General features: G+C 38.1%; 1 protein-coding gene across 2 annotated transcripts in view; it reads left to right on the forward strand.

Moving 5' to 3' along the window:
• Window positions 1-19823, forward strand: part of epha10 (EPH receptor A10) — a 204785-nt gene that overhangs the window by 157132 nt on the left and 27830 nt on the right. The window contains exons 6-9 of one of the 2 annotated variants that reach the window (XM_028460918.1): window positions 5477-5601; window positions 7821-8115; window positions 10672-10780; window positions 17435-17557. In XM_028460918.1, the coding sequence (XP_028316719.1) occupies window positions 5477-5601; window positions 7821-8115; window positions 10672-10780; window positions 17435-17557 (652 nt within the window). The remainder of the gene's footprint in view (window positions 1-5476; window positions 5602-7820; window positions 8116-10671; window positions 10781-17434; window positions 17558-19823) is intronic. The other variant, XM_028460919.1, reaches the window with a different exon arrangement.

Raw genomic sequence — 19823 nt, forward strand, 5'->3', positions numbered from 1 at the left:
TTACAATTACTCTAAGTTTACCAAAACTGGACAAGCCCCCATTTTTTCGTGATCTGGCTTAAAAAAATGACAAGATGGGGAGATGCAGTGTGAACTGATTACATACCTCATTCATTAAACATAATTAAACAGTGACACTATGAATCAGATGCAACTGACTTCATTTACATGTTACAAATTAATTAACCCAGCAAAAACACAATCTAAATCGGACAAGCCCCCTTTTTGTCATGACCTGGCTTGGAGAAAAAAAAAAATAAATGACAAAACGTTGAGACGTGAACTGATGACAAATTAAATTCATAAAATATTAATCTAACACAACACAGGTAGGTTATTGGTGTATATGTTTGCAGTCTTAGCACTCAGTCAGTCAATGTGCTAGCCATGACAACCTGAGCTGTTGAGGTTTCATTTACCAATCAGTCTTTCATCAATACTTGATCTCAGATTATCCAATGAATTCCAAATAAAAAATAAGAAAAATCATATTTGCTGTTTTTTTATTACAAATGTTGCATAGTTTTGTAGAAGAAATAGGGGTGGTACTAAAACCCGGAAACATTTTGGAGACTTACCGGAAACGGAGTAAATGTGGCCTCGTACTGCATGCACAGGTTGTAATATCACCAAGTTTATCATTGTACCGGTTGTTAGTGCTACTCTTTTTACCAGGGAGCAATTATTTATTCCTGGTTTTTGTTTTTTCCAGCGTTTTATTGGGTTTTATTTATCAGCAATTAGTTCCTACTGCTCAAAAACACTTCTTTTTAATGTTTTAAATAATTTTTTTGTAATTTTTTTTTATTATGGAAAAAAAAGTTGTATTTTTTTTAATTATTATTATTATTTTCATTTTTAAAGGTTACCTCATTGAGATGCACAGTTATAAAATGATATTATAAACTTGCAGTAGAAAATAATTGCAGGTAAATAAAGGCCAATAAATCTCTGGAAAACAATAACCAGGAATCAATAATTTTTCCCCTGGTAAAGATAGTAGCTCTAACAACTGGTACAATGATAAACTTGGTTATATTACAGCCTGTGCACGATATGCACGACTATAACATCATATTGCACTCCCACCTTAAATAAGGCAACCCTACCATTGTCCACCCCGACTCCCTCTTCCCTGTTCCCTTCCCCCTCACTTAGGTGCAACACTGCCCTCTATTGTTATATTCTCCTCTAATAAAGTTTTTCTTACCCTTCCATAGGGAGGGTTGGTGATGGTCACAATTATGAAATAAATGTATTTAATTGCAATAATAAAACATGCATTGCTGTCACAAAATGCTTGCATTACATAAATAGTGTTGACCTTAAAAAAAAGAGAGAAAAAAAAACTATATTACAGCCTGTGCAGGCAATATGGGGCCACATTTACTGGGTTTCCAAAATGTTTCCAGATGTTTGCAGGTTTCAGCAATACCCTAGAAATAGACCCTGATTTTAAGATGTAATTGTTTATGTAAAATGGTTTTGGCGCTATTTAAAAGACGACTGCGTCCCCATCGTCCTCGCTGTAGCCTCAGTCTCGGGGGTTTCTCACACCTGTTCCCTCGGCTGCTTGTTTTTTCTGGTGCACTAGTTACAGGAGACTTCTTCGCAGCTGTGGATGTAGATAAAACTCTTTAACCTTTGCTTTGTAGTTTGGGGATGTGTCTGAGTTGTGTGTGCTGTGATGTAATCCAGAGTTTGGAGGCAGCGCGCGTTCTAATGCATAATTCAGGACACGGCGAAGGAAAGAAGAGCAAACAATGGCCCGCGGAGGAGGTTGACACTGTGTTTAGTGCATTTGGTTTAGTTTCTTTTTGTAGTCCGATAGCAGAGACTTCAGGAAAAGGTCTTTGTTTTATGTTTTTTATTCTTCAGCGCTTCTTTTTTTTTAACTAAATGTTTCATATTTGCACAACCCAACTTTGTACTTTCATTGCATTTAATCAAATTTCCAACAGTTTTTAAGTAATATTTTATTATTGATTTTTCATTCTTAACAAGCTCAGACTTAATCAGTTTCTTCTGTCATGTAATCTGCATAATGAATGCCTGCAGGGCATCATTTATCATTCAAAACACATGCTTTTCTTGTGTTTTTGTTTTTTCTTCACGTTCACGTGTCATGTTCGTTAGCATTGCCTTTTTTTTTTTCTCGTCTCTATTTACTAGAGCTACAATTCTCAACTGATCTTATCCATCATATCCCCTTTTAGGGCCTTTAATCTTCTCTTTCAAATTATTCAAAATATTTACATTTTATATTTCCTATATGATCTTGTAAACAATTCTATTTTTTAGGTTTAAAGAATTCAAAACACGCTTGAAATGCACCATGTCACAGTCTCCCCACATTTCAACTGAAGACTTTTACACACTAACATATTGTAATCAGGACTAATAAGTAATTAAACAGTGAAAACGATCCCATATTTCTACAGAATTTCTTCACAGGCATAAACATAAACTCTCTTTTCCTTTTTGCTGAGCGAAATTGGGGAAAACGTCAAATTCAATGATAACTGAATGGCTCAGCCTCTACAAATATGACAGAGAAGAATGAAGTCCTCATGAAAAATGTAAAACCGGTGTTAAGCAGACAGATGGAGAGCTGTGCAGACGCTTTGATCTGCTGCCCTAAATCCCATTGTTAGCGAGGACCTGGAGGACGTGTGTGTGCGCGTGTGTGTAGAGCTACTTTACAGAACGTCATCAAAGCACAACATGTTCATTAGTGTAGGGAAGAGTTCAGCAGGAGAACGTGGGCTCCAATAATAACCATTGCAACGTACAGAAAGCATTCTCCCACCACACACACACACTACACAGGACCACTGTACCCTGTTATTTGTCTCCGTCGCACTGACTGACAACTTGTTTTCATGCTTCATTATTTATTCCATAATTAGCACTTAATCCAGAGTGGGTGGTGCTGGCCTATTATAGCACTATGTACAGCCTGTCATTGAATAGCAAAGGACAAATAATTGTTTTCTTATTAAGCAAATACTGTACTACTAATGACTGCATCTACAGTATATTGGATTTTTTTTATTAATAAAAATCACCTTTTCCCCAGATTTTTTTACTCCGAGATAAGAGTGTTAAATGAACCTTTTTTAGAACATCCTCTAGACCAGTGGTTCCCAACCAGGGGTACATGTACCGTTTGGGGTACTTCAACACACCTCAGGGGGTACACAGAAACCTTTTTCAATTCATTTTTCTAAAATGATGAGACAAATTTTCACATTTTTCCTCTTCTATCGATAACACATTGTGACACAACTCTTTAAAATACATAAAAAAGGTGAACATCAATGCCTAAAATGGTCAAAACATCAGACAAATAAGTGAAGCTTTCAGACGAGACTTCTGAGACAAATTAACGAAATAAAGATGTACTCGCCTTAAGACAGAAAAGAAAAGGAGTACATTGGACAAAAAAGGTTGGTTGCTCTAGACAATTTTGTGTTGCACAAGCCTTAGTCCCACTCACTAACCTTAACTTATTAGTACCGAGCAGTTTTAAAAACCACGATACCGTTTATTACGTGTGATGTGTTGTTTTTATGCCCTCAATTCAAGTTTCTGCTCTAAGCGCTAATCACGTAATTACAGAGGCCAAGTAACGCCATGGTTCTTCTTCTTCTTGCTCTTCTTGTTCTTCTTGTTCTTGTTCTTCTTGCTCTTGCTCTTTTTGTTCTTGCTCTTCTTTTTGTTCTTGCTCTTCTTCTTGTTTTTCTTGTTCTTGTTCTTCTTGCTCTTGCTCTTTTTGTTCTTGCTCTTCTTCTTGTTCTTGTTCTTTTTGTTCTTGTTCTTCTTGCTCTTCTTGCTCTTGCTCTTTTTGTTCTTGCTCTTTTTGTTCTTGCTCTACTTCTTGTTCTTCTCGTTCTTGTTCTTCTTGCTCTTCTTGCTCTTGCTCTTTTTGTTCTTGCTCTTCTTCTTGTTCTTCTTGTTCTTGTTTTTTTTGTTCTTGTTCTTCTTGCTCTTGCTCTTCTTTTTGTTCTTCTTCTTGCTCTTGCTCTCATCTATACTCTCATCCCCGCTGTAAAGAACCATAGCCAATGAGCACACACTCCTAATAAACTCCACCCACAAGAAGACATATGTGTCAGAATCGCAAGCAAAAAGTTAGGAAGCACAAGCAAAAAGGCTGGATGTGGAAACTGTGGATGGAAAAGTAACCAGAAATAAGGAGTCACAAAGAAAAGAGTGTGTTTTCTTTAGTTGCAAATTACTTGATTTTAATGCAGTCGAGGAGAAAAAGCTGTGTACAAATAGAATACAGCCTTGAGTTGTCCTCAGCTGGTTTGTCTAACAAGAATACAGAGAGCACATCAATTTATATGGGTTGAAAAGCGTGGACGTGTCATGTGCAGACATTGCATTTCCAACAGGACCTTCTATTAAAGATGATGGCACATAACTCATGTCCAAATGTAGTTAATAAATTACCTTGACATTAGGAAAAACACTTTCCCACACAGGCAATAAAGAGATGACTGAAAATGTTATTCAAAAACTACTAATGATCATAACATGGTAATATATATACATGAATAGAATTCCCTTAACATAAACATAAGAAGTAATGTTTTATTTTTTTAGATGACTTTTTTTTTGCTTGCAATTCACGCATTTTTGCTTGTGTCTTTTTGACACAAATCTGATTACATAGTATCGGTGCATCCCTACATTTTAGTCTGGGCTTTGTCATCAGGACTGCTTTTAGTTTTAATACATCAGGTTGCTCATGTCTGGTCCTGGATGGCTTCTGTCCTGCATGTTTTAAATGTCTCACTGCTGAATCTATTGACAGTGTAGTCATGCATCTAAGGGTAGCATCTAAAACATGCAGGACGGGGGCTCTCAGGGACCAGACTTGATCACCCCCTGATCTAGGCCTGTGAGCAACAGCTGTCAGACAGTCCATCAAACACAATCCTGGCTCTGATTGGTTCTTTTTGCTCGGTCGCGGTGCATTCTGGCAATCTGCCAAAGGCTGCAGTGGAGGGGGGGGGGGGGGAAGGCTCAATTAGTCTTTTTTTTTCACACAAACTACTAGTTTGATGTAAAGCTGTCCTTACATAGTGACAGCTTTAGCAAATATGATAAAGTCACTTTTATAAAAGTTGCAGACTGCACCTTTAAGAGCTTGTGAGATGCACTCCTAAATGTGCATTTGGCTCCTTAATCCTGCATTTTTATTTCATCATTTGTTGGTGCCCAACCACTGGTCCGTGGACCATTTAGTATGAGGCAGCAAAGAAAAATTTAAAGAGTCACTTCTGCTTTTGTGCTCACATCTTAATGGACTGTATTTGATTAGACTCCTATGTGGTGCCAGGGAGCGAATTTACTGTGTATTTAAGAGTTTTAAAGTTACACCTGTCTCTCGTGTTATTCATTGTTAAAGAAATTACATTAACTTCCTTTTTCTAATGTTTCCACTCTCCCCTGTTTCCTTCTGCAGCTCCGTCTCTGATCAGTAAACTCCGAGCAGAGAAGATCGAGCAGAAGAGCGTAACCCTGGTGTGGAGAGAGCCTTCACACCCCAACAGAAGCCGCACCGAGTACGAAGTCAAGTACTATGAGAAGGTAAATCCACCAGAACGTTTTTAATCACTTTTATTCATAAAAGCTGCTTTTTGTGAATATTACAGTCAATGCCGGGGAGAAAACGTTCAAAAACATTCCTGCAACGTTGGTATTTCACTGTTTTTATTGCAAAACAAGAAACTTCTGATAAGTATATAAGGTGCAAATGACATTAGGAAAAATGTGAGGCTTAACCTTAAATTAAATAGTTGATTCCAACACACGAATGTAAAAGCAAACACATTTTGAGTTGTTTTCAAAATTTTAATCTTTGCCTCCAGAGTCCCAACTGACGCTGAAAGCAATTTTCCAACAATTTATCAACAAAAAAAAACTACAGCGTGCGAAACTCTGAGCTTTTTTTTTTTTTTTTTTTTTTTATGAAGCGCGAAGGCAGCCGAGGGAAGAGGAGCACTGCAAAGGATTGGAGTTGATGCTTTTACAGCTTTCTCTCTGTGAGATTGAATCATTAGCTTGAATAAAATAAGCCGTTTCATTTTTTTAGGGCCTTCTGCAGCAGCCATTTATGTTTAAAAGCTGAAATCACATTACAGCTATTGCTCATTGTGCTTTTTATGGATTACTGCTGTAATTTGATTGGCCTTATCGTGCTCATTTAGCGTAGCACTTAATTCCAATTGTGGCCTCCCCATCAACACTCGTAGTCGCAGCAGTAAATCTGTCATGCACGTAAACCACAGCTGTCACACTTCTTCTTTTTTTTCGCACGCTGTATTTTCCAGCAGTGCCAGCTCTCTTTTATTTCACTGTGTCACACTCTCACCCATTTTCACATGTTCTTCTCCTCCTCTCTACGCATCACCATATTTAGTTGAAAAAAAAAACCCTCGCTGCTCTCCCCCGCATCTTAAAAAAGGAAAGAAAAGGGTTTGGTGTGGAAAGAACAAAAAGTGTCAGGAGGTAGAGCGGTGCATTGTTTTTATTTTATTTGTGAAATGTTTTAGAGATCATTGATGAAAAGTAAAGGCCAGTAGTTTGCTTTGTGACACATTGAGAAAACTGTGCTGTGTAATTAAGTACCGGTAATATCTTAAATCAGATGTGGGCAATATGGGGCCCGGGGGCCTCATTTGGCCCTCAGTCTACTTTTTTGCAGCCCCCAAAAACAAATCCCTCAGAAAATATAATTCAAGAAGTTGGAAGGAATCTAAAGCCCAACATAATACACAAGATAACTCAAAAAATAACATCAAAATACTCAAAAAAACACAAAAAGCTTGTGAAAAATACACAAAAAAAATGAACAGACGAACAAAACAACCTCTTAAACACACCACATAACAACGTGACTCCAAAGACACACAAAACGTCAACAAAATACACAAAAAAACCCCCGTTGGATTGGACGACCATGACTCAGTGGTAGAGTGGGTTGTCCAATAACCAAGTCATTGTTGTTGTGTCCTTGGGCAAGGCACTTTACCCACATTGTTTCCTATGAAGGTGTATGAATTATGCATGAGTGTTGGTGGTGGTCAGAGGGGACGTAGGCGAGACATGGCAGCCGCGCTTCTGCCAGTGTGCTCCAGGGCAGCTGTGGCTGCAATGTAGCTTACCACCACCGGAGTGACTGGTGTGAATGAATGATGGTTTCTGTAACGCGCTTTGATTTTACTTGAAGTTTTATACATAAAGCTGGTATTACGCTGTCATTATTATGACATGACACATGTCGTTAGCATAAATAAGATATGATGACTTTGGTTTTTGACTTTGTGCACTTTACAAAAAACTCATACACTGGCAATACACACCTGAAGTTAAGCACTTTAACTGTAACTCTTATATTTGTATTTGTATTGTTGATTTTTTGCGGTTAGGTGGAGGGATCTAGTGGGGTTAGGTAGGGTTACGGCTTGGGCCGGGGTTAGGGTAACGAACGACACTTAATGACAGCCTCCATGACACCTTATCCATGCTAACGACAGGTGTCATGTCATTATGACAGCGTAATGTCAGCCTTTATGTATAAAAGTTCAAGGAAAATGTTATCTTATTATCATTATTGTAATTGGAGGCCAGAAGAAGCAGAAAACATGAAAGGTGGAGTGTGTGCGTTTGTGTAGAAGTGTGTGCCCTGCAGCTTGTTCCAGACTTGTCTTGCACCTCCGTCACGTTATTTCCAACTCTGATTCCTCCCACTTGTCTCACTTGTTGTGTGTGTGTGTGTGCGTGTGTGTTCCTCTCTCTGTGCACAGGAACAGAAGGACCAGAGTTACTCCACAGTGAAAACCGCTGCCACTCGCATTATCGTCAACAACCTGAAACCTGGCACCACATACGTCTTCCTCATCCGACCCTTTTCCACGCCGGCCTCGTCTTCCTCCTTGTCCTCCTCCCCGCTCACATCCTCCTCCTCTTCTTCTTCTTCCTCTTCCTCTTCCTTGTCCTCCTCTTCTCCATCGTCCTCCTCCTCTTCCTCATCTTCGTCACCCCCGCCCATTGACTATGGAGCGTACAGCGCTCCCCTGGAGCTACAGACACTTGGTGAATGTGAGTACACGCCTGTCTCTCTTTTTTTTTTTTTTCTGTGGGCCTCTCCGCTCAGCCGCCGGGCATGCTGGGATCATAGGGCACTGATTTTAAAATAAAAAGCAACTTTTTGCACAAACCATGTATAAAAACGTATGGATTTTTTTTTTTTTTTACCAGATTTACAGCAATATTTGTTTTTTTCTTGTAAAAATATACTGTCAATGTTGAGTCTAAATCTAAATGCTAAACCGAAATCTAAACCTAAATGTTGAATCTAAATATAAATGTTGAATCTAAATGTTTAATCTAAATGTTAACTGTTAAACCTAAATGTTGAATTTAAATGTTAAGTCTAAATACTAAAAAACTAAATATTTAGCTAATATTCAAATTCACCGTTTAGATTTAGCATTCGTTTAGATTTAGATTTAACATTTAAATTTAGCATTTAGATTTAACATTTAGCATTTAGATTTAACATTTAGCATTTAGATTTAGATTTAACATTTAAATTTAGTATTTAGATTTAACTTTTAGCATTTAGATTTCATACTTAACATTTACATTTAATATTTAACATTTAAAATTGATATTGTATTTTATAATATTTTTGCAAATATTGCTTTAAATCTGGTTAAAAGTAACATAAAAAAAAATTCACTTAGGTTGTTTCGTAACAGTGGTTTGTTGCTAAATGTTTATTTTAGCATGTGCATTTTTCCAATCCATATGGGACAGGCCGACGGTGCAGCCCACACAATGAGACGAGGTTGTGACCATGTCTGAGATTACGTGAAAAGATGGAATATTTTCGCAGTAAGCGGTGGTGGAAAGCGATGTTTGGTGCAGCGTCTCCTGTACCACCTCAGGCCCTGTCAGGGAATCTACACTTTCATCTCCTTTTCATTCCTCAGTGTTTGAACGCAGAGCGACTCCACCGCCTCCTCCACACGGCGCACTCACAACTAGTGATCGTGGCCAGGTTTAGCCATGCTGCATTTCACTTTAAACAGTTTTCATCCTGTTCAGCTTGTTTTTCCCCGGATGCTTCGGTTTCATATTTCAAACAAACTTCAGTCAAATTAAATCAATTTGTCTGGAAGAGTTTTTTCTTTTGAAAGATACTGTATTCTTTGCCCTGCTTGTTTGTGAAGTAGCATGATTTGAGCATTTCTGGAAATGTACTTAATGAAGCATAAATATGATTTATTTTTGATTGGATCAAACCTCTCAACTTCAAATGCTGCCTTGATTAGAGGAAATTGATTTTGAAAAATATTCATCAAAATTTAAAAAATGATCTTATTCATCAGAGATGATGGCTGCTTTGATGGATCAAGGGTTTAGGCGTTTCTGGCTTTGGGCAGATTATGCAGATTATTGCGTAGGGTCCCATGAGCCACTAGGGGACATGAAATGTTACCAGTCTATATCCCTAATGTGCATAAATATGAATGTAGAATAAAAGAATGAACTTTTAGTTGTTGTCCCCTGTAGAGGACTTTTTAGATTTTATCCCATGTTGTCTCTGGAACTCTTTTCTGATGGATTTCCTCATGTTTTATGATGTATTATCTTTATAGGATGATGTGAACTTTGTTTCCTCTGCTGAAAACTAAATGTTGGAAATAGTGAAATGTCCATTTCAGGGGAAAAAGAAAAGTCAAACTCCAAATTTAACCCAAAACTCATTATTTTTGTAAGGTATTAAACAATTTTAATGGATTTATATATAATAATAATAATAAAAAGATTCAAAAAATGTATGAACCTTTTTTATTAAACTTTTTGTTTCCAAACCAAGAGTTTTTTTTGTTTTTTTTATTATTTTAGTTTTGACTCTTTTATTTTACAGTAAAACCACCTGGGATGTCAATAAATTATAAATGTACTTTTTTAAACATACATTTTTAGGTGAAAGATGTTGTTTTAGCTTTAACAAAGCAGGTAATCACCAAAGATATGTATTATTTATTTATTCTATGTTTTATTTAATTTCTTTTGAACATGAACACAACAGTAGTTTATTTAGCACAATGACAAATAATCATAAAATCAAAAATCAAACACCGCAAATAGTGAATAAATGTTTTCAAAATCCTGCACGTGAAGCCTGTACATATTTAAAAAAGAATAGGAGGAAGAATAAACTTGTGATTCTACCCTTTGTAATATCTACTACTATTCTTTATTTCTATACATTAATCTTCTTATAATATACATCTATTTACACTATAAAAGGAGACATAATTCATTCATATATATTTATATAACTATACAGATACAATTCCAAACATACTTTTTCATAGGTATATACACACCTATTTATAATTTTTTCCCTTTAACACTCATGCTTTGAGAAGATATATTTCATTTATTTGTTTAAATTGCTTTAGGTTCAGACATTTTTCCCTTGGTTTTCTGGAGATTAAGCATTTTATTTTGAAAAACCTGGATACATCATGTTTTTATTGCCAGTTTATTTATTTTGAGTTATTTTATAGAAATATTAAAAACCGATGTTTGTCGTGTGTGTGTGTGTGTTTCTGACTGTCTACGTTGGCTTTCTTCCAGTGGCGCTGGCGTCCAGCGAGCAGAGCCCCGTGCTGATCATTGTTGTCGTGTCCGTTGCTGCCCTCATCGTGCTGCTCTCCATGGGAATCGGACTGCTCATCTGGAGAAGGTAGATATCATCATCCAACCCAAAGGCTCCCCAACACAATCCATTCATCCATTATCCAACCACGCACTCATTCAGCTCTCCTTTGATTCCATATCACACACACACACACGTAAACACAACATGAACCACAAATCAACTGTTACACTCGACTCCTTCATAATCCAGATTAAACTAATCCAACGATAAAGGGAGGATTCTTTGTTGGATTGCACAGCGACGGCGATAGAAAGTCTGAAAGTCACACCATCACTTAACGCCGTTTAATACGAGCACAGAGACGTTAGCTCAGCCTGAACAAGGAGGGAAATGTTGGTAAGGTGAAAAACGTGACTAGAAGTTTTATACATAAAGATGACATTACGCTGTCATTTTTATGACATGAATACCTGTCATTAGCATGAATAAGGTGTCATTCGTAACCCTAATCCTTTATTACCCTAACCCCTAACCCAGGGGTCTGGACTGGACTGGGACTAAAATTCAGCCCTGGCATTTTGGACTATACTGTTGTTTGCCGCATTTTGCCAATTTAAGCTTCCTTTTACCACCTGGTTCCTCTTTATTTGCACATTTTTTTGGCCACTCTTGACAGCTTTTGGCCCGTTTTAGTCACTCTACACTCTTTTCATGCAACTTTTGGAGCATTTTTGGCCACCTGTTGCCATGACCGCCTCCAGTCGCTCGTCAAAAAAAAAAAAAAAAAAAAAACGTTGCGGATGGCTCTCTGGGACGGTTCCTGGTATGTCAGATGGTCAATCCACCCCTGCGAACCCCAAACCCTACCCAACCCCACTAGATCCCTCCACCTGACAATAATTGCCAACATAGCTCCAAAAGTGTTTAGCAAACACTTAATGACCGCATAATAGCAGCCACCATGACACCTTATTCATGCTAATGACAGGTAATGACAGTGTAATGTCAGCCTTATGTATGAACGTTAAAGTGTTACCAAACTTAACATTTTTTTAAGTAGCGGTGGACATTTCTTAGCTTTCTAATTAGTTTCTGCACAACAGTGAGAATCGTGAAACAAGAGGTTAAAGTGATGTCACTGCAATACGAGTTGTTTTCTATGGACACAGACAATGGAACCAAATTATTTCACACATTTGTTTTAGTCGTAGATGTTCCCGATTATAAAGAGCTCTAACGCGAGTACATAATTGTCACTTTTGTGACGTAAATGTTCCTTCTTATGAAATCAGGATCCTTTTGAATTCAATCCTTTCATATTGACATGAAACGTGTTCAGAGTGAGGCAGTGAGTCTCTTTGTGCTTCTATGATTCATTGTGCTAATGTGGTGCACTGTTAGAGTCGCTGTGAGAACAGCGACTCTAACAGGCTCGATTGATAAAAAATGATTTATGCAAAGTCAGACTGTTTAATTTGTATTTTTTTTTTTTTTTTTTTTTAAAAGTGTATTTGAACATTTGTTTCACACATAATCATTAAAGTGGGAGCAACTGGGGCACTTTAATCCGCGTATCATTTGTTCATTCGTGTTTCATTATGTTACAAAAACATGAAAAACGAAAAAAAAAAAACACTCATTATTTGATATTTGTTTCCAAAACCAAAATGAACAAACGGAAAACGCCTTGTTTTTCAAATTCAAGCTCTTTTGCTTCGGTGCAGAAAACGAAAAACGGAAAACGAACACCTTTATTCGTTTTCTCCATTACCGATTTGCCATAGCCACATTTTTTAGAATCCAGAGAGTCCAACCTTCTTGTACTCCTTCGTTAGTATCACTGACCTGTTTATCTGTTTATTGTTGCGTTTATAACACATACATTTAACTGCGTTCTCACGCGATTATATGAATATCGTGAGAACTGCTCTGTCTCGTGGCGTCACAGTCGTCCAACCGGAGTGCACCGTGCCGCACTCAAAACGCAACCGGTGGGGACAACGACAACAGTAATACACAAAATCACAACAAAAATGACAACAAAAGTATACAAAAAGACAAGAAAAACACGAAAAATGACTCTGTAAACCCACAGTACTGACAAACAAGCAAAACGACAACAGAAATACACAAAAATTACAACAAAACAATGCCAAATTGCAGCACAATTACACAATATGACTCCACAACAAGTAAGACAACGGAAAAACTGCACGAATGTTCAGATCGCTCATTATTCTAAATGCTAACATGAATGTTGATCATGTTGCCCTCCGATCAAACACATTTTTGTGGCGCCGCTGTGAGATAAGTTGCCTACTCCTGTTCTAGATGTATTTAAAGTTGATAGTAGCCTATAAGAAGCATGAAGTGCCAATTTGTTGCAGCAAATAGAGCATCTCTACAGAAATATAAGGAATTCTGTGTCATTTATCGCATGCGGTCGCGTAATGGCATCAAAGCTAAAGAAGAAAAACACCAACTTTTCAAAAAATGTGCGTATTCTTCACCCACATTTCTATTTAAATACCATTCCCGCTTTGAGGAAAGGTGCGCGGTCTCACAGTGAAAATAAATGCTTATCTTTCTCCTCTTTATTTCCATCACTGCACTCATTGAAAGTGGTCCCCATTGTTCATCGCTGCTGGACCATTAACTATCTCCTTATGTTTTGCATAGAGACAAAGAGGGGATGGTTTGATGCCTCAATTACCAGGCGCGCTGCAGCGATGGCTGCAGGCTTCTCAGCCTCGTCGATCTGTTCGCTCACACAGTCGTATGCTAATGAGTCGCACGCGTGCAAACTCGTTTATTTCCGACTTGTTATTCAAGCTTTTTTTTTAGACTGCCCGTTCTTGTGATGTACATTAGTTTCTTTCTTTAACTTTTTATCTTGAATCTATGTTTCCACATCAACATCGTCCTCAGAATTATTTTTTTTATTTTTTATTTTTTCAATCAATACTTCTATCAATTACTTTAAATCAGACATGGGCAAATGGCGGCCCGGGGGCCACATGTGGCGACCCCCAAAGCAAATCTCTAAAAATTGTAATTCAAGCAGATGGAAGGAATATAAAGCCCAACACATAATAACTCCCAAAACACACAAATCGACAGAAAAATGCACAAAGTATACAAAAACACACAAAAAAATACACAAAATGACATAAAACACAAAATCACAACAAACAGACGCAGCAACCATCTAAACAAACAAGATATGACAGAATAGCTTTAAAGACACACAAACTGTCAACAAAATGACAGGAAAATACAGAAAAGCACAACAAAAATACAGAAAGTGACCCCAAAAACACACAAATTAACAACGAAAATGCAGAAAATGACAGAAAAGTACACAAAAATACAAAGAGAGCACAAAAAATAACAACAAACATACATAATGAGTAAAAATTGACAAAACAACAAAATTACTAAATAAAAAAAAAGTGTGTTAATCCTCAGATTAGTCATTTTTCTGAATGCTTACATGAATGTTGATCAGGTGGCCCTTGGATAAGATACGATCACAGAGTTGCCCATCACTGCTTTAAATGATGCAGATTTTACACAAAATAAGAAGTAAACTCATTATTCAGAGCAAATTAAGGCATTAATGTTGGAGAAGTTTTGAAGAGAGTGTGTGTGCCATAAGCGATGAATCAGATTAATTTTTTTAAACACAATTTAAACCCCGTTGGAGCTGATTAAACTGAAATAAAATTGTCTCTCACGCACAAACGCACGCCCGTGCACACACAAACACTCTTTTTGTTGCCAACCCTTTTAATCATGGATTTTATCGATTCGTTGTTTCAGCTTTATTGCAGGAAAGTGTAAATTTAAGTAACAACCCTTCTGTCTGATATTAGGATTACTTTGATCAGAAAAGCAATAAAAAATACAAAATTACAATACTAATACACGAAATGACTCCAAGTTTGGACCAGACGACTAAAAATACGACAGAATAATATTGAAAAACAAAAATACACAAAATGACTCCAAAACACACAAAAACCTTAAGTAATTGCCAGTGTTAAACTCATTATCCAGAGCAAATTGAGCCCTTAATGTTGGAGAAGTTTTGAAGAGTGTGTGTGTGAGTGATATGACGGAAAATACGGGAAGATTACAGGGTATTTTCCTCACTTTGAAACCTCATCTTGACGCTCAATCATATCACACACACACACACACACACACACACACACACACACACACACACACACACACACACACACACACACACACACACACACACACACACAGAGTTCATTGGAGCCTGACAGAGTTTGATATAGAGCCACAGTTCCAGAGCATCGACCAAACATTCTGCAGAAAAAGCCTGGGCTTGAGTGATTAGTGCAAACATTGTTTACTCCAGTGTGTGTGTGTGTGTGCGCGCGTTAATACGTGTGTATGTGGTTCGTCACAAGTTTTCAGGAAACGGTAGACGTAGAGGCAGAGGGTCAGTGCGTAGGGCCACAGACACTTGGTCACACTGTGACTGAAAAGGAAGAAGAAGGATGAAAACAGTGGCGAGGAAGAGAAAAGGTCGTCAGCTCAGCAGTGTATTCTGCAGCACGTTTAACAGATCAGTGCGTTTACGTCTCACAAACATAATGGAGAGATGTTTGTGAAGGTTCTACTTTAAAGAATAGCTTTCCCTTCCCTGCCAGGCTGCATCTGTGGGAGCAATGGCCTGAAAACACATTCTGGGAAACATTGATGGTACATCGGTTAAACAACGCCCAGCGACTTTAAATCTTGTAAACTAGTCATTATATATTTTATTTTAAATGATTAAATTAAAACCAAGTAACTTAATAATAAAGCTCCCTAATTTCCCACATTGAGTCCCTGCAGCTCGTGTTTGAGTTTAATTTCAATTATCTTCTGCTCTCCCCTGTTAGCGCTCCTGTACGTATAACAGCATCCTTTATGTTTTACAACTCTTGCATGAAGGCAATGGGCGGACTGTGCAATATTAAATTCTTGTTTATTTTCCGTGTTCTCTTTTTTTTTTTATTTCACTCATCCCCATCATGATTGTCTTTGTTTTGCCTATTATTCTCCACACCGCTGTAACTGAACACGAGATTATGGCCAGAAATAGCTCTACATCATCCCTCTCTAGCTATCCATTCATCTTCTATACATGCTTATCCTGAGTTAACTCCAAACAAAAGCCCAGTCTAGCACACAGTCACACACACGCATGCTTTATTCAGTGGCTTTTATTTATTGAGAGTCCTTACATTTGTATACAGGAAGAGATGCTAGCTCTGCTTCTGTTATACAGAGAATACAAGATTTAAACCGTGATAGGCAGAGAAGCTAACCGTCTTTCAAAAACAAGTATTATTCCTATTATTTCCATCAAACTTTGACCTCACATACATTTTAATATAGTAATCTGGCTTTTCTAGCTGAATACATCTGCAATAGCGGTAGTAAAGAGATGGAGGGAAGTACTAATGTATTCATGTTGTAGGGTTTTAAAGTTTTTTATCAAATAACAGGAAGGAACATATGGTTTGTGAGACACTATCTCTCCAATATCTATAATGTAATAATCTCTTCACTTTCCCCACGATTTACCAACAATCGAGATGAACCGAATGTTACCAGTTGTCCTTTATTATGCTAATGAGCCACACCTTAGGCTAATAAGGCTAATTAACGCCACTGTATCAATGGCCATGTTTACATTAGCTTTAATTCCCCTTTTTTTCAGAATAAAATAAAAATACTCTTTAAACTGACCTTGTAAACAGTTCATTCCGAATGAAAATAGCCATTCCGAATAAAACTTAAATCCAAATTAAGCGGCTGGTTTATTCTGATTTTAATTCCGAATGGAATAATTCCACTTTAAGTTAATTCCGGTCGTTCTGCGCATGCTCGGCCAGTCGCGATGACTCGATGGTGACGACATAATCCATAATCTGCCTCCCTCCTCCGGTCGTCTATCTCCTTCTCCTGCTCGGCTGACGAAAGTGAAACAGTATGTTATTGTTATTGAGCTGCTACTTGAAAACTCCAATCAAAATAAAAATGAAAACATATTTTTTGTGGTCTTCTACAGTATGTTGTTGCTGAAAAGAAAAGGTTTTTTGTGTGTTTTTCCCCCGATAGATTTGCCCCCTCCTAATCAGAACCCTTCCCCACCCCCAGACCTAAAGCGGATGTGAATAATGCCCAATAAACCTGTTTTCCATCTAAACCTCAATTCAGAATTACTATTTCCATGTAAACACGAATTAAAAAAAAAAAAACTTCACGTAACTGTGGCCATTATGTCTCTAATATCTATAACACAATAATTTATTCTCGCTCCCGACGACTTATCAACAATAAAGATGAGCTAATAAAGGCTTATTAACTCCACTTTATCAATCCCAGAATCCCAACTAGTCACTTTTAGCAATTGAAGAATCCTCTTGGATGAACCCTGAAATGTTTTCACTTTGAAGTTTGAGTCCAGTTCTCTCAAAGAAGATACCAGAATTATTCAAACATTGAGTTGAATTTGTATAAAAAAACATTTAAGTGTAAGTTGAAAATATTTGGCCAAAAACTTGGATTGTTTGCCACCCAAATCTTCCTTTTGGGTAATAAATAGTGACCTGTGAGGTTACTGTTAGGATTCTGTTCAAATATCTCGGGTTTATTATTGTAGCTGAGGACTGACCCCAGCCCTGCCTTCCCTTGTTCCCTTCTCCCCAGCAGCGTCTGCTCGGGCTCGTCCAATGTAACTCCTGCTAGCGCGGTGCTGCTCTCGACCTCCTTCTCCACCCTTCCTCCTCCTCCTCTTCTTTCTCCTCTTCCCTCCTTCACACAGCTGATGCCCAGGTACACTGGCATGTCTGCACTATACCTCCCCCACTGCCATTCACTACCACCACTGGCCCCTCTTTCATTTCACTCAACTTTTATTTCTATTTTCACGCCATTAAGATTGAACTTTCCTCTGTGTGGAGGCCTGTTTGCACAATAACAACAAGGTGAAAGGGCTAATTATAACTATATTTGTCAAATGTTAAAATATATTTCACAATAAAGGTCCAAAAGCCATCAGGACACAATCTGGAATAGTGATATTTTAGATTTGTGACATGTAAATTTGCTTTCCACTGCTGTGACGTTCTCTGGTTAAAATTATTGTATAAAATAAGTACATAAAAATGTCCAACTAGTGTTTAACCGTAACCATTTTCAAAACAACCAATCAATCGGAATTTTATTTAAAAAGCGCTATTCGTGCAACCATTCAAAGTGTTTTACAGATGACAAACTAAAAATGTAGGAAAACCAAACTTATGTTCAGTTGGATGGATGGATCAACAGATTGATAAATGGTTGGATGGATGGAGCGATGGATGAATAATGGATGGACAGTTAAATGGATGGATCTACAGATTGATAAATGGTTGGATGGATGGATCAAAAGATGGATGGATGATGGATGAATGGTTGGATGGATGGAGAGTTGGATGGATCAACTGACGGATGGACGGTTCGGTGGATGGATCAACTGATTAATAGATGGATGATGGATAGACGGTTGGATGATGGATGGATTAACAGATTTATGGATAATAGACGGTTGGATGGATGGATCAACAAATGGATGGATGATGGTTGGATGTATGGGCAGTTGGATGGATGGATCAACAGATTCATAAATGGTTGGATGGATGGAGAGTTGGATGGATCAGCTGATGGTTGGATGGATGGACGGATGATGGATAGATGGTTGGATGGATGGACTGTTGGATGGATGGATTAACAGATTCATAAATGGTTGGATGGATGAAGAGTTGGATGGATCAACTGATGGTTGGATGGGTGGATCAACAGGTTAATAGATGGATGGATGGATGGATGGATGGATAGACCTTTGGATGATGGATGGTTAATGGATTGACAGTTGGATGGATGGATCAACTGATGGATGGAAAAATGAAATGTTGGATGGATGGATGGATAGACCTTTGGATGATGGATGGTTGATGGATTGACAGTTGGATGGATGGATCAACAGATGGATGGAAAGATGAAATGTTGGATGGATGGATGGATGGATGGATAGACCTTTGGATGATGGATGGTTAATGGATTGACAGTTGGATGGATGGATCAACAGATGGATGGAAAAATGAAATGTTGGATGGATGGATGGCTGGAATAATAAGTGATAAAAGTTAAATCCAGTCTTTCTACTTTTCTAACTCACTAACAATGAAACCTTTTTTTTAGGTTTCATTTATAATTTTCTTTTTAACTCTTGATTTGTTCTTCTTGGTGTCAGAAGACTTTATGTTTGACTGTTTGACTCATCATCTTCCTCTTTGCTCTCACTCATTCCCTCCGTTTACCGCCCTGCCTCCTTAATCTATGCCATGATGCCTTATCTATCTGCTTCCTCCTCTCGTGCCCCCTCTATACCCCCCCACCCCCACCCCACCATGCGTTTTATGCCCTATATCATCTGCCTTTTCAACAACTTCTTCTTTTTTTTCTTCACAATTATCCTCTCACTTGCAGCCTCTTATTTTCACGTCGCTTCCTCTGCCTCTTCATTTCAACACTTCCTCGCACTTTTTTTCTGAATGCTTTGCCCTTCTACCATTGCAATAACCCCGCCTCCTCTACCCTCTTTGGACCCTCATTCGACGCCATCATGCTCATCTCCACCTTGTGTTCTGTTATCTATAGACTGTTGTGTGATGCGTGGAGGAGGAGGAGGAGGAGGAGGAGGAGGAGGAGGAGGAGGAGGAGGAGCGGTGGTGATGCTGCATGTGTCTGCTGGTCTGTTTTGACAGACGGGGTCATGACCTTGTTTCAGGCGCTGCTGCTGCTGCTGCTGCTGCTGCACAGCTCAGAGCCTCACTTTCCTCCACATCATCCTTTACCAAAGCTCTCATTGACATGCAAAAATTAAAAAAGAAATTAAATAAATAAAAGAATTACATTAAACCCAAACCCCAACCTCGTGTACATTTTCCAACGTGCCAAAGGAAGAAAGCGCATGCACGCTAGCTTCAGTGTCTGAAGGGCCCACTCTGCTGTGCAGCGGCTCCGTGTGGTGCATTGATACGTTCTGACATCCACATTA

This window comes from Gouania willdenowi, chromosome 11 (assembly GCF_900634775.1).
Source record: "Gouania willdenowi chromosome 11, fGouWil2.1, whole genome shotgun sequence".
Lineage (NCBI taxonomy): Eukaryota > Metazoa > Chordata > Actinopteri > Blenniiformes > Gobiesocidae > Gouania > Gouania willdenowi.